At 36.6% G+C, this 15114-nt stretch overlaps 1 protein-coding gene across 5 annotated transcripts; it reads left to right on the top strand.

Annotated features, from left to right (window-relative positions):
• The first annotated feature begins 853 nt into the window (after positions 1 to 853).
• Positions 854 to 15093, top strand: LOC107668235 (myotubularin-related protein 1-like). 5 transcript variants are annotated; one of them, XM_016460055.1, is made up of 18 exons: positions 854 to 1358; positions 1912 to 2014; positions 2350 to 2373; positions 3503 to 3526; positions 3877 to 3924; positions 4632 to 4707; positions 4797 to 4891; positions 5029 to 5136; positions 7731 to 7832; positions 7944 to 8027; positions 8123 to 8272; positions 9018 to 9206; positions 10868 to 11053; positions 11874 to 12080; positions 12873 to 12965; positions 13431 to 13544; positions 13635 to 13811; positions 13970 to 15093. In XM_016460055.1, the coding sequence occupies exons 1-18, from the start codon at positions 1234 to 1236 to the stop codon at positions 14135 to 14137; spliced, it is 2073 nt and encodes a 690-aa protein (XP_016315541.1). In that variant the 5' UTR covers positions 854 to 1233; the 3' UTR covers positions 14138 to 15093. The 5 variants fall into 5 exon arrangements, with proteins under 5 accessions (XP_016315541.1, XP_016315533.1, XP_016315556.1 ...); XM_016460047.1 differs by having other exon boundaries at positions 4629 to 4707; XM_016460070.1 differs by lacking the exon at positions 3877 to 3924 and having other exon boundaries at positions 855 to 1358; positions 4629 to 4707.
• The last annotated feature ends 21 nt before the right edge of the window (positions 15094 to 15114 follow it).

The following is a 15114-nucleotide window of genomic DNA, read 5'->3' as shown; positions in this document are numbered from 1 at the left end:
CAAATCTGGTTTACATTCACTTCTGGCTTTTTTGTCTTGATTGCAAATGTTTTTTGTTGTTTTTTTATGTACGATGGATAATTAAAACAAAAATCAGGCGTGTGTATTTATAACATCAATTACTAGGCCTACATTCTTTTTTTCACAAATGGAAGTAACTCAAAATGTTGTGTGTTTGTAATTTTAATATTTTTATCTATAGGCCTATACAGCAAAACTACAGAGCGTCCAGTAGGTTATCTTATGGAGCTGTAAACACGGGAATCTCCGACCGCATGCAATCTTTGACGAACACCCAATTCATATATCAAACTAGGCTATATGTTATTAAATTGTACATAGGCTATATATCAGATTATTTTATTTACAAGTTTCATGTTTGTGTTTATCCCGTTTTTTCCCCGTTGCATCTGAAAATTACTTTCAGACACATTTTTTTTTCAAAGCAGACCCCCCTCCCCCCAAAAAAAGTGCGGCCCCCCAAAAAAAATGTGCCTGCCCCCTCACTTTGTGCGCTCTGGCGCCGACCCTGGGTACATGCCTCAAGTTATCTATTACAATGTACTTTTTTTATTGAAAATCAAAATACAGTAAAACCCGTTATATTTCAAAATATTATCACAATTTAAAATAACTTTTCTAGTTTGATGCATTTTAAAATGTAATTTATTTCTATTTTAAAATGTGATGTTAAAGCTGAATTTCCAGCAGTCTTCAGTGTCACGTGATCCTTTAGAAATCATTCTAATATGCTGATTTGATGCTCAAAATATGTTTCATCTGTATCAATGTTGAAAACCGTTGTGCTGCTTACTTTCTTGTGGAATCTGTGATACATTTGTTTGCATTATTCTTTGTTGAGTATAGCGGGCATTTCAGAAGAACAGCATTTATTTTAAAAAATATGAAGTATTCCAAATGTTTATGTTTAACCATCAATTGTGGTGGGGAAAATATATATGCATACGCACAATATATGGCTGCCGGTCTGTTAACGATCTAAATATGGGTTGTGGAGGGGGTTTGTTCATGGCTGCTTCCTTGACATAAATAAAAGAGAAACGTTATTTGTCAGCGGCAGCAGCAGAAGAACAGGAAGCAGAGCGGCGACCGCAGACTGCTGAACACGAACAGCCACATAGAGATGACTTCCTAGACACAGCTTCTGCTGTCAGACTAGAGGAAGCTAAAAGACATTCACATCTTACACGACGGAGCTCGGGAAGGTGGGAAATGGAGAAACAGCAGCATTCATCGGGTTCAGAGACTCCGGTGCTGCCGCCTGTCCCGCGCAAACCGCGGAACCTCGGAGGAGGAATCCCTGCATCTCGACCAGACCGCGTGGATTCATTAGACAGGTTACAAGACTTGATTTTATGCTCAAATGTACAATTATATATGTATTTTTCATAAATAAAGCCATCTACGGTGTGTACGCGCGCGATTCAGGCACGCCTTTTGTGATGGAGAGATAAAACGCGTCCTATATTGTTTATTGTTATGATATTTACCTTGATGTATACTGTACGTTAGTTTGTTTCTGCTCAGATAACACTGATATAGTTAGGTAGTAGCCTATTACTTCTGTGACGAAGAAGTGATAACATTAACTGAAACAATAAGACAAAAGCATTTTTAAAGCCAACATGCAAGATGTTATATATTAATTATAAGTTATAATATATTTTGTTGCATTTTTCAGCAATGAAAGATCAGACTGTGTGACACATTTCTCTGACCTCATATCGCCATCTGTCATATTTAGTCCACAGACCACAGGATGTCAGTACTGCACATTAATACTTGCAACTGTGCCAGTATGGCGCTTGTAGTTTCACATAATAACAGCTAATGGCAGATGTATTGACTGAAGCACTTGCTTGAGTGTTTTTTTTTTTTTTGCTCACACAGTCCTGGATCTCACGTGGAGTGGTGTAAACAGCTGATAACGGCCACTATCTCCAGCCAGATCTCTGGCGGTGTCCCTCCAGAAGCCATTACCCGTGAATACAAGGTTAAAGGATGTTTTTCACTCAAAATCAGACCTTTATTGTATAGAATAAGCAAGCAATAATGTACAGCCAGTTGGCTGATATTACTAAATAAACCCATGAGGGGTGATAAGGACCCATGAGCGGGTTTGTTTTGTGATAATGGCCAACTGACTGTACATTATCCCAACTTATTACTGCTTACCAAATAATAAACACATGGAAGTGAAATATTGATTTGAGTTGAAATTATTTCGATTATTTACACGTAGAAACATAGTATTCAAAATGAGTGTGGCCAAGTGTTGTTTTTTGTGTCTCAGAGAGATCCATTATGATATTGTGGTTTGATCGACAGGTTGGGAAGAAGATAGATTTCAGGGTAAGGGGGATGGAAGTGGGGTGTTTGTCAGTTTGCTTTAAAAGGACCAACGCTTTGACCTGTTTTGAGCTGTGAATTAGAAATTATATATAGCACTACAAATATATAACTACTGTTTGTGCACACTTAGTCTGCTTTCTTTGTGTGTGTTCAGTATGGTATTTTGCACACTGTCTTTTTGTTACGTGTTTGTCTTCTGTTCATATGCCCTTCTTTATGCTTTATCGAGGTGTTAAAGAATGAATCTGATGAAGAAATTTCTTATATTTTATCACATTCAAAATGAAAAAAAAGGAAAACTAATTTGCATAAAAATGAAGCCTGTTTTTAAGATACAATTGTTGCTGTCTGCTGTATTTTCAGACAAATTATTTTCTTATGTAAATCTGTTTTCACAGAAATGAAATGTAAGATTAATTTACATTTTTAAACACGTTATATGCACATTTTAGTAAATTGTGCTGCTCACAGAAATCTCCAGTTTATTGCTCTGGGAAATTCTGTAAAGCTTGTCTGAGATAGCAACATTGATAAATATGATAAATACATACTTAATATTTTTGCATATTATTTTCAGGATTTTTACAAAAAATAGAAAGTTCAGAGGAACACCATTTATTTGAAATAGGATTTCTTTTTTGTAACGATGTAAACATCTTACTGTCACTTTTAGTCAATTTAATGCATTCTTGGTGAATAAAAGTATTAATTTAATTAAAAAAAAAAAAGATTTTGAACAACTTACTGACCCAACACTTTTAAAAGGTAGTGTGTGTATACTTAATATTGTTCTTTACAATTTAGTAATAGTATATAATTATATATATATAATTATAATAATTAATATAATAGTATATAATTATTAACACATTAAATTAATGAGAATGAGATTTTTTACATAGATAGTAGGTAGTAGATAATATTAATGGTCCTAAAAATAGACTTAATGTTTTTCCATGCAAAATGTAATTATTTTTCTTCTGATTTTGGGGTAAAATATGACTTGGACATTTCTTGACATTCAGTCTAATGTGTGTTAAATCTGCGTGCCTTTGTGCCTACATGTTCATGAAGGTGTGTGTGTGTGTTTGTAACTCATTTTTGTCTGATGTCTGTGTGTGATCTCCAGGTTTCCAGGAGGCCAAACTTGAGGGTAAGGCTAAAGATCAAGAATCTGTATTGAAACGCATCAGAAGCATCAAAAGCATCATTTGAATTATTTAGTTGCCATTAGCTCAGATCTGCTAGTGAAGTAGTGATGGCTGAGCAGCTGTATGTTTTTCGTTTTCTCTCTTCCTCCTTAAATCACACTTCTTGTCTCTGTGTGAGGATCTGACCTATCAGCCCCAAAGAGCAACTATTATCTTTGTTGCATTCTCTCTCTTTCTCTTTCCAAAACAAAGTTTAAACCACAGGAACTTTTTAACAAACATTTTCTTTCTCCTCTTTTTCCTTTCTTTCTTTCGGTCACATAATCTGTATTCTTCCGCGTCCGATGCTCAGTCTCAGGACTCTGACGAAGATGACTATGAACTGCCGTCTCACACTACGGCAAGTTACTCTTGCTTCAACAGTACTTGCTTACTCTAACTTTCCTCAGTCTCTCCTCTGTTTCCACTCACTCAATTATTTTACTGCTGTCAAGCTCTTTGTCAAGCCTTTACATCAGCCCAGACTTTATGGTAGCAGCTATATTATTATGAGAAAACACTACTTTTCAAAAGTTTGGGGTCAGAAAAAAACGTATACTTTTATTCAGCAAGGATGCTTTAAATTGATGACAATTTTTGTAACAATGCAAATATCTTTACTATTTCAAATAAATACTGTTTATTTTAACTTTAAAAAAAAATCATGGTTTCCACAAGCATAGCCAATTTAACTGTGATAATGATAAGAAATTTTTCTTGAGCACTAAATCAGCATATCATAATGATTTCTGAAGGATCATGTGACACTGAATACTGGAGTAAATGATGCTGAAAATTCAACACTGCCATCACAGGAATAAGCTACATTTCGAATATATATTAATATAGAAAACAGTTTTTAAAAATATTAATCCTTTTTCACAATATTACTATTTTACAGTATTTTTGATCAGATAAGCCTTGGTGAGCTTAAGAGACTTTCAAAATCATTTTACAAAATCTTACCGACCCCAAACTTTTGAACGGTAGTGTATGAACAAGATATTAGCAGAATAAAGTAACTGCTGTGTGAATTTTGAGAGGTTTTGTCTTTTTACCCTGTAGCAGGTTTTCAAGGATGTACGAAGGCAGGCGCCCATGGATGAAGTCCCACTGGTCCCTGGAGAGACCATCAAAACCACTGGTATGTCGGACCATCCGTGGTGACACTTGTTTCCTGTTTCTGCTCGTATCGTGGTGTTGGGTAACATTTGTTATCTTCTGTCCCTGCAGTTAAAGATGTGATGTATATCTGTCCTTTCACTGGAGCTGTGACCGGCACACTCACAGTCACAGACTACAAACTCTACTTTGTCAGTCTAGAACGGGTACGGAGAAAACAAATAAAATTATTCTCTTTGTCTATGTCAAGATCAACATAGTGTCTTGATATTGAGTTATATGCCCAAATGATGAAATTAAACATTAAAGTTAAATAGATGTCTTATTCCATCCATCTCTGCAGGATGCTCCTTTCATATTGGATGTGAACCTGGGTGCCATCAGCAGGCTGGAAACTATCAGTGTACAGAGTCTTGGGGAGAATACTAGTGGCATGGAGATCGTCTGTAAGGTCAGATGCACCACCTTCCACCCACATGCTAGTCTATTTCACCCATAGTAAACATCCACCTTCAACAATAGAGCTCAGTGTCAGTGTTTGGATTAAACACAGGGACTGTCTACAGGGGTTGTGAAAATCTCCAAACTTTTCAATGGTAAAGTACAAAAATATTTATTCAAAATATGTGACCCTGGACCACAAAACCAGTCATAAGGGTAAATTTTTCGAAATTGAGATTTATACATCATCTGAAAGCTGAATAAATAAGCTTTCCATTGATGTATGGTTTGTTAGGATAGGACAATATTTTGGCCAAGATAACAACTATTTGAAAATCTGGAATCTGAGGGTGCAAAAAAAATCAAAATATTGAGAAAATAGCCTGTCTAAAAGTTATCTAAATGAAGTTCTTATCAATGCATATTACTAATCAAAAATTAAGTTTTTATATATTTACAGTAGGAAATTTACAAAATCAGTCTCAGGACTCTGACGAAGATGACTATGAACTGCCGTCTCACACTACGGCAAGTTACTCTTGCTTCAACAGTACTTGCTTACTCTAACTTTCCTCAGTCTCTCCTCTGTTTCCACTCACTCAATTATTTTACTGCTGTCAAGCTCTTTGTCAAGCCTTTACATCAGCCCAGACTTTATGGTAGCAGCTATATTATTATGAGAAAACACTACTTTTCAAAAGTTTGGGGTCAGAAAAAAACGTATACTTTTATTCAGCAAGGATGCTTTAAATTGATGACAATTTTTGTAACAATGCAAATATCTTTACTATTTCAAATAAATACTGTTTATTTTAACTTTAAAAAAAAATCATGGTTTCCACAAGCATAGCCAATTTAACTGTGATAATGATAAGAAATTTTTCTTGAGCACTAAATCAGCATATCATAATGATTTCTGAAGGATCATGTGACACTGAATACTGGAGTAAATGATGCTGAAAATTCAACACTGCCATCACAGGAATAAGCTACATTTCGAATATATATTAATATAGAAAACAGTTTTTAAAAATATTAATCCTTTTTCACAATATTACTATTTTACAGTATTTTTGATCAGATAAGCCTTGGTGAGCTTAAGAGACTTTCAAAATCATTTTACAAAATCTTACCGACCCCAAACTTTTGAACGGTAGTGTATGAACAAGATATTAGCAGAATAAAGTAACTGCTGTGTGAATTTTGAGAGGTTTTGTCTTTTTACCCTGTAGCAGGTTTTCAAGGATGTACGAAGGCAGGCGCCCATGGATGAAGTCCCACTGGTCCCTGGAGAGACCATCAAAACCACTGGTATGTCGGACCATCCGTGGTGACACTTGTTTCCTGTTTCTGCTCGTATCGTGGTGTTGGGTAACATTTGTTATCTTCTGTCCCTGCAGTTAAAGATGTGATGTATATCTGTCCTTTCACTGGAGCTGTGACCGGCACACTCACAGTCACAGACTACAAACTCTACTTTGTCAGTCTAGAACGGGTACGGAGAAAACAAATAAAATTATTCTCTTTGTCTATGTCAAGATCAACATAGTGTCTTGATATTGAGTTATATGCCCAAATGATGAAATTAAACATTAAAGTTAAATAGATGTCTTATTCCATCCATCTCTGCAGGATGCTCCTTTCATATTGGATGTGAACCTGGGTGCCATCAGCAGGCTGGAAACTATCAGTGTACAGAGTCTTGGGGAGAATACTAGTGGCATGGAGATCGTCTGTAAGGTCAGATGCACCACCTTCCACCCACATGCTAGTCTATTTCACCCATAGTAAACATCCACCTTCAACAATAGAGCTCAGTGTCAGTGTTTGGATTAAACACAGGGACTGTCTACAGGGGTTGTGAAAATCTCCAAACTTTTCAATGGTAAAGTACAAAAATATTTATTCAAAATATGTGACCCTGGACCACAAAACCAGTCATAAGGGTAAATTTTTCGAAATTGAGATTTATACATCATCTGAAAGCTGAATAAATAAGCTTTCCATTGATGTATGGTTTGTTAGGATAGGACAATATTTTGGCCAAGATAACAACTATTTGAAAATCTGGAATCTGAGGGTGCAAAAAAAAATCGCCTTTAAAGTTGTCTAAATGAAGTTCTTAGCCATGCATATTACTAATCAAAAATTCAGTTTTGATATATTTATGGTAGGATATTTACAAAATATCTTCATGGAACATGATCTTTACTTAATGTCCTAACGATTTTTGGCATAAAAGAAAAATCAATAATTTTGACCCATACAATATATTTTTGGCTATTGCTACATTGCATGCATACATATATAATTTATTTTATTTTAAATTATATATTTTTTTTATATTGAATGATAATCATTATTATAAACCTCAATCTCCAGAATACAAGGTAAATAAAGCAAATCAATATTTACATCAGTATTTTAGGGAACATAATGAATAAAAAAAATTGCTGTGGTTTTTATTAGTCGTGTGTTTCAAATTGTTGTCTGAAGCATGAAATGTGAATCTTATTAAAGGAAAATAGATCTGACACAATTTTCATTTCAAAAGTAAAAAACTGCAATCTGTCCATACCAATGTTTTGTGATTTGTCTCAATAGGACATGAGGAGTCCAAGGTTTGCTTATAAAAAGGAAGAACAGAGTAACCTGGAGATTTTGGAGGTGTTGACCAAGTATGCCTTCCCCCTGTCCAATGAGCTGGTATGACATAACTCCTGTCAGAGCAGTGATTGGCTACTGGATCTGTCAGTAATTACTTGAGTGCAGTTGGTTCATTTCTCCACAATCCATTTGTTCCTTTTTCTTTTGCAGTCTTTATTCACTTTCCAATACAAAGAGCAGTTTCCAGAGGATGGATGGAATGTTTATAATCCAGTGGCAGAGTATAAAAGAATGGTGAGACGTGCTGCCCATCACTGGAAAAGAATAGACTTGTCTGACTGAATTCATCCTTTATATAGTTCTCTTTTCTCTCTCCACACTGTCTGCAGGGTTTGCCAAATGAGAGCTGGACCATCAGTAAGATCAACAGTAATTATGAAGTGTGTGACACTTACCCTGCTCTGCTCGTCACCCCAACCAGTATTAAGGAGGATGAGATCAAACGAGTGGCCTCTTTCAGAGTGAAACACCGTATACCGGTAAGTGAGGGTGTGTGTCCGTGCAACATTACTTTACATATCATCTTTTTTCCACCTAATATTTGATTTTACACATTGCATTCTAGGGTTGTCAGCATTTCACATTAGTTACACATTCAACAACATAGTCCTCAGAGAAAGTGAATACAGACACTATTGTTTGAAAGGAGTTGTGTTTTTAAACAAAAATTAATACTTCATGACATTTAAAAACAGTAAAGGCATTTCTAATTCAAAATAAATGCTGCTCTCTTGAACTTTCTATTCATCACAAAAATCCTGAAACCAATTGGAAATATTATTGAGCACAAAATCAGCATATTAGAATGGTTTCTGAAGGATCATGTGACACTGAAGACTGGCGTAATGAAACTTCCCCATCTTAGGAATAACTTACATTTTAACATTTATAAAAAGTACAAAACAAATAGAAAACTCTATTGGAAAAACTCTCACTGCAGTGTCTGCATCGACTCTATGATGACATGTGGGGCATTTTTCTTCACTTTTGGTGGCATTTTTTGCTTGAGCCCTGTTTAATTTCCAATATTGTTCTATACTAATACCAGTTAAATTTTCCCAGTAATTATTGAAGTAGTCAGGGGTAAAATGAAGAAAAAAATGCTAATCACAACCCCCCCCTCCAATGTAGTAACGTGTAAAAAAAACAACGTAGAAATAAATGAAGTGAACATGTGATCATTCAAAAGCTGTCTGGACTCCTGTGCCTCATTTTCTCTTTTAGGTCCTCTCATGGATCCATCCAGAAACTCAGGCCACTATAGTTCGCTGTAGTCAGCCCATGGTGGGCCCGACAGACCGCAGATGTAAGGAGGATGAGCATTACCTCCAGACCATCATGGATGCCAATGCACAGTCCCATAAACTCACCATATTTGATGCTCGACAGAGCATGGTGGCTGATAATCACAAGGTAATAGTGATTTCCTTCACTGATGTTTTCTTGTTCAGTTCATCAATGTTGCAGAGTAAAAATAACATGCTGCTAGGGCTGGCCGATATAGCTAAAAAATGTATCACGATATAATGTTTCATATCGTTCAGTATCGATAATTATTGAACATTTTTTATAACCTTTCTTAAACAGAGAGCAGTAGAAAAAATGCCACTGTTTTTGGTCATGCCGGATCTGTACTTCTACAGAGATCCTGAGGAGGTACGATGCAAAATATTCTTATACTGATTGCGTTTCTCATCCACGTAGGGCTGGGTGTTGGAACTAAAAAAATTATCACAATATGTTTCATATTGTTCGGTATCGATAATTAATTGAACATTTATTATAACCTTTCTTAAACAGAGCAGTAGAAAAAAAGGTTTAAATTTAACCACTGTATTTTTAATTTACCCAATTTATTAAGACAAACAACAACTTATTTTAGTCCTAACAAACAAAATAACAAAATAAAATGTAAACAAATATCTCCTTTCTTATATTTTATATGCAGATTAAATAAGTGTTAAGGAAACTTTTGGCCTGTCTCCTGAGGCCACAGGAGGGCGCAATGAGCAAAATAAAGCACCTCATTAAATTGTTTATTCAATGCAATGAAATAAGTCTATAAAAAAAAAAGTGCAAACTAATATTCGTCTAAACTAATATTTATAAATCAAATATCATTTCGTAAATTGCATAATTATGAACAAAACAGCATCATGTATTTATGCATAGCTTAATACAAATAGCCAAAGCACCGATCACACGATTGCATGTAAAAACATGAGACGCAGTGGAATGGAATAAAACCCCTACAAATTATCGAGATATGTTTTCTAAAAGTTGAACCTCCTTTAACTTTACATGGCTTTCTGTTCATCTCTTGTGTGAGACGCGAGTGCAACAGTCATAGTTATGCGTCTCAAGAACGGGCCGAATATGTGTTCTGTGTGAATGGCTTGGTTTCGGTTTTAACCTAAACAATATCTTCTCCGCATTGAGCTTCTATATTTCTCTAATATTTTGAATGAAAAATGCAGCAGCGACGCATCTTGTGGGTTCAACAAAAACATTAAAATGCAACAACGAAACTTACATCATCCTCACCGCATCTCGTGCTCCACTGATAAGGCTCCCTGACGCACACCTCAAATTCAAATACACCGTTTTTGCATTCGAATGCGAATTTTATTTTAAATTCAACTAATATTCCTTTTTTTGATTCACAGTCTCCTCATCGCAGGCAGGCACGGTGTCCTGACATTTTATCCTACCCGTCAGATTCTCTGTTGGCTGCCTGCTTATCGCTCATAACATGCGCCTTTAAATGAAAAAAGCGTGAACTATCGTGCGATATATCGAACATTTTTTCTTTGATGGTGTACCGTCGATATATATCAATACCGTTTTATCGCCCAGGCCTACATGCTGCTAAGTATTTTTGAGGGAAAATGTAGGGAAAAGATTTGTATGCCTCTCTCACACATAATGCACACACGCTCATGTTGTTTTGCGCAAATGTAGTTTTAAAGTATTGAGTAGCCATCTGTGCTAATGTATATCTGAAGATCCTGCCAGGAGATAAAAATGGAAGCCAAGAATCTTCTCTAACTATTTTCTGCTGTTTCATGCCTCAGGCTAAGGATGGAGGTTATGAGAATGAGAATTTCTACCCCAGCATGGAGCTGAATTTCCTGGAGATCCCAAACATTCATGTTATGAGAGAGTCTCTGCGTAAGCTGAAGGAGGTGGTCTACCCTACCATGGACGAACCCCACTGGCATTCCGCCATAGATGCCACACACTGGCTGGAGTACATACGAGTAAACACCAACTCTAATCTTTATTCCTACAATATGAATTAATAGTGGACATTCTTGTTCTCCTACTCGCCTTTATAAGCATATGTTTGAAACCTCTACGTGAGTATATGATTTAGTCATATACAGAGTGGCTGCAAAAAGCATTTAGCCACTCTTAGAAATATATGAATTTCAATGTTAGAAAACATTAATTGGCATTAGCAAAGAAATGATGCCAGACTTTTTCTAAGAACTAAGAAATTTCCTTTGATGAGCCCTTTTTACCAGCTTGTCCCAAGAAACAGGATTTAGTGGATGTAGTCAGTTCCCCATAAGTCTGAATCAGAAAGTAAAGCCAGGTGCACACTTTTACGATTGTTGCTTGTCAGACTGTACGCACATGATCCCAGCTATAAACCGTGTCACATTGGGGGATCTCAGCTGTCATTAATGTCAGACTGTACAATGTTCAAGACTCACTAAAAATAGAGTGTCCAGAGTTTTACATCATCAATCCGTGACACGTTCTGTGATGGTGAGCCGCATTCACACATGGAATTTAAATGGTGACAGTCAAACAAAAGCAGTCTCTAGCTTTAATTTTGATCATGGCTTGCCTTGAATAAAATTAAAAAAAGATGTGTGTGGAGTAAGTGCTGGTTTGTTGTTGCATTAATAAGGTCATCAGGTTCAATTTCATCTTAATGGTCATTGGCTGAACATGTCAAACTAGCGATCGAATTGCGAGATTTGTCTCAGATGGCCGAATCATGGCATACAGTGTGCACCCAGTGTAAGACGATTAGATGCTTTTAAAGGAGTCGACTCTCTCTCTTTCTAGCTTTTGCTTGCTGGTGCGGTGAAGATTGCAGATAAGGTTGAGTCGAGTAAGAGCTCTGTGGTGGTGCACTGTAGTGACGGCTGGGACCGCACAGCTCAGCTCACTTCTCTGGCCATGCTGATGCTGGATTCATACTACAGGACTCTCAGGGGCTTCCAGGTGCTGCTGGAGAAGGAATGGATCAGCTTTGGACACAAGTTTGCTGCGGTGAGGGAACCTGAGTGTGAAAGAGACTCTATATGGCGTATAAAACTGACTTCAGCCAGTCAGGCGGGCATGTTATTGAGTGTTATCAGTGTTGGAAATTGTTTTGCTTCTTAAAGGGTTAGTTCACCCAAAAATGAAAATTCTGTCATTAATTACTCACCCTCGTGTTGTTCCAAACCCGTAAGACCTTCGTTCATCTTCGGAACACAATTTAAGATATTTTTGATGAAATTACGTCATTAAGCCGGATCTGGGTCAGTGCCGCCACACGCTCGCGTCATGGTACTGTCGTGAACGCGCATCCACAAGTGACGCAGTAGAGATGAAAATGTGGAATAAAGTCGTTACTTTTGTTTTCTTTGCTCAAAAAAGTATTCTCGTAGCTTCGTAACTTTACAGTTGAACCACTGATGTCACATGGACTACTTTGTCGATCATCTTGGTACTTTTCTGGACCTTGAACGTGGTAGTTACCTTGCTGTCTATGGGAGGGTCAGAGAGCCCTCAGATTTCATCAAAAATATCTTAAATTGTGTTCCGAAGATGAACGAAGGTCTTACGGGTTTGGAACAACACGAGGGTGAGTAATTAATGACAGAATTTTCATTTTTGGGTGAACTAACCCTTTAATATTTTGTTTCAGGATTCTTTGAAAGTTCAGAAGAACAGCATTTATTTTAAATATAAATATTTTGTAAAATTATAAATCATTTATTGTCATTTGAACGATTTAATGTGTCGTTGCTGAATGGAAGTGTTCATTTCTTTTTTAAAAATCTCTTACTTTCATAGCGTGTTGGTCATGGAGATGAAAATCATGCAAACTCTGAGCGCTCGCCTCTATTTGTGCAGTTCATAGACTGTGTTTGGCAAATGATGAGACAGGTGAGCTGCACCTTTTTTGCTATCTAAGCACTAACATTTTCATTTATAGTAAAATGTATATTTATAATGAAATGTTGTTTAAAGGGGTGGTTCATCGCGATTTCACTTTTTTAACGTTAGTGTCTAAATTAGCCAATCACAACACACTGGGCTAGCTAACCAATCAGAGCCCATCTTCTATTTCTGAGGGAGGGGCTTCATAAAAGCAGAAAATGATCAGCCCGTTTCTCAGAGAAGGGACAGAGCTGTGTGGAATAAAGGTAAATTATGTGAAAAATAATGCGTTTTTAAAAAAACGAAGCATTAACACATGTTAGACTGCACCCCATAAACACAATCAAGCCTAGAAAAACCCCAGTGAACCACCCCTTTAAAATGTTATGTTTGTGTTTTATCATTGAGCCTCATTAAATGGATACTGATGTTTTGGAACTTGCTATGAATGTCTTTATAATGTGTTCTCAGTTTCCCACTGCTTTTGAGTTTAATGAGCTCTTCCTCATCACCATCCTGGATCACCTCTACAGCTGCCTGTTTGGTACATTCCTTTACAACAGTGAACAAGAGCGAGTGGAAAAGGCATGTACCACTGTGTCAACCCTGGGATGGATTAGTAGTAGTTTTGATGGACCAATGCTGAAATTTTCAAATCTTTCCTTCTGTTTTTAGGAAGTGAACAGTAAAACGGTGTCTTTGTGGTCCTACATCAATAGCCAGCCAGAGGACTTCACCAACCCCTTCTATGTAAACTATGAAAACCATGTTCTGTACCCTCTGGCCAGTCTCAGACATTTGGAGCTCTGGGTTGGATACTACGTACGCTGGAACCCCCGCATGAGACCACAGGTGCACAATGTTCTCAACACATTAGCAAAGCTTAAACAATGCATGTAAACAATTAGTAGAATCACATGATTGCTAGTTTACTAAAACTAGAGCTTTACTAACAGACACCAGCTCTCTGAGGAAACTGAAATGTGGTTTGTGTATTCTCTTTTGATCAGATGCCTGTGCATCAGAACCTGAAGGAGCTGCTGTATCTGCGTGCAGAGCTACAGAGGAAGGTGGAGGAGTTACAGAAAGAAGCATCTTCATCACGCTCGATCTCCTCTTCATCAGAGCATGCATATTCTCCATCACATGGCGGTATACCTCTACACACCTCTGTGTAAAGCACGTGCAATGCTCGCATTAGAGAATTCATCATTAACAGAAAGTGTAGAAGGAATCTGTAGGTTAAGTCTAAATCTATTGTTCGTTTCTCTCTGGATAATGCCTCAGGCAGGATATATGGAGGCCCAGCACATACACATGTGAAAACTTGCATGACCTCCCAAAAAGAGGACAGTCTTCCACACAATTCAGGCTTCCTTCTGATCAGATAACCAGGAACGCTTTTGATTGTGATTGAGGTTATGAAAAATAGGCCAGGATTTTAACTCGACTTGTAATTATTGACATACGTTTTAATAATTTAATTGTATGTAGTCAAAACAATATGAGCATCTTTTTGCATTTTAATCACAGCATTTCTGTGACATTGTGCTTTTTCTGTTGTTTTTGTGTAATAGTTTTTCTTCACTGCCTCAGCATTGCCTGCCTTTGTGCCAATACCAAGTTCAACCTTTTAACTTTTCACATCACTTTTAGTTCTTTATAAAATCTTACATGAGCATCTCGTTCCTCTACCTGTGATTTTACTAGATTAATTTTTATATATAAGGAATGGGGATTTGAATATTGCTGTTGCAATACTGCCATTTTGGAACCATACTGCATTTGTCTTTGTTTTTCTGTTGCACTTGTTAGTATGAAAGTGGAATTAGGTTTTAATGTGCACACCCTATTACTGCACTACTACTGTACTTTCATGTACTACTGAAATCTGTTTACACAAGGTAAATATGGACCATATATATCAAACCCATGTTTGATTAAACGAGTGCAAAGAAAAGTTATCGGTGAATCGCTCCCATGTTTATGTTGTTACTATTTAATTGTAATCATGGGTGTTTTGACTTTACAAATGGCCAACAGTTCAGATCATTTGAACAAGGGATGCCATATAATGTTTTAAAAAATAACAATTACATGTAATAATTATAATGCACCTTAAAAAAAAAAAAGAATATATGGTTTTATTTTTTTC

This window comes from Sinocyclocheilus anshuiensis, unplaced genomic scaffold (assembly GCF_001515605.1).
Source record: "Sinocyclocheilus anshuiensis isolate Anshui unplaced genomic scaffold, SAMN03320099.WGS_v1.1 scaffold337, whole genome shotgun sequence".
NCBI lineage: Eukaryota > Metazoa > Chordata > Actinopteri > Cypriniformes > Cyprinidae > Sinocyclocheilus > Sinocyclocheilus anshuiensis.
Note: the sequence above shows the minus strand (reverse complement) of the source record. Positions and strands in the feature narration are given on the sequence as shown.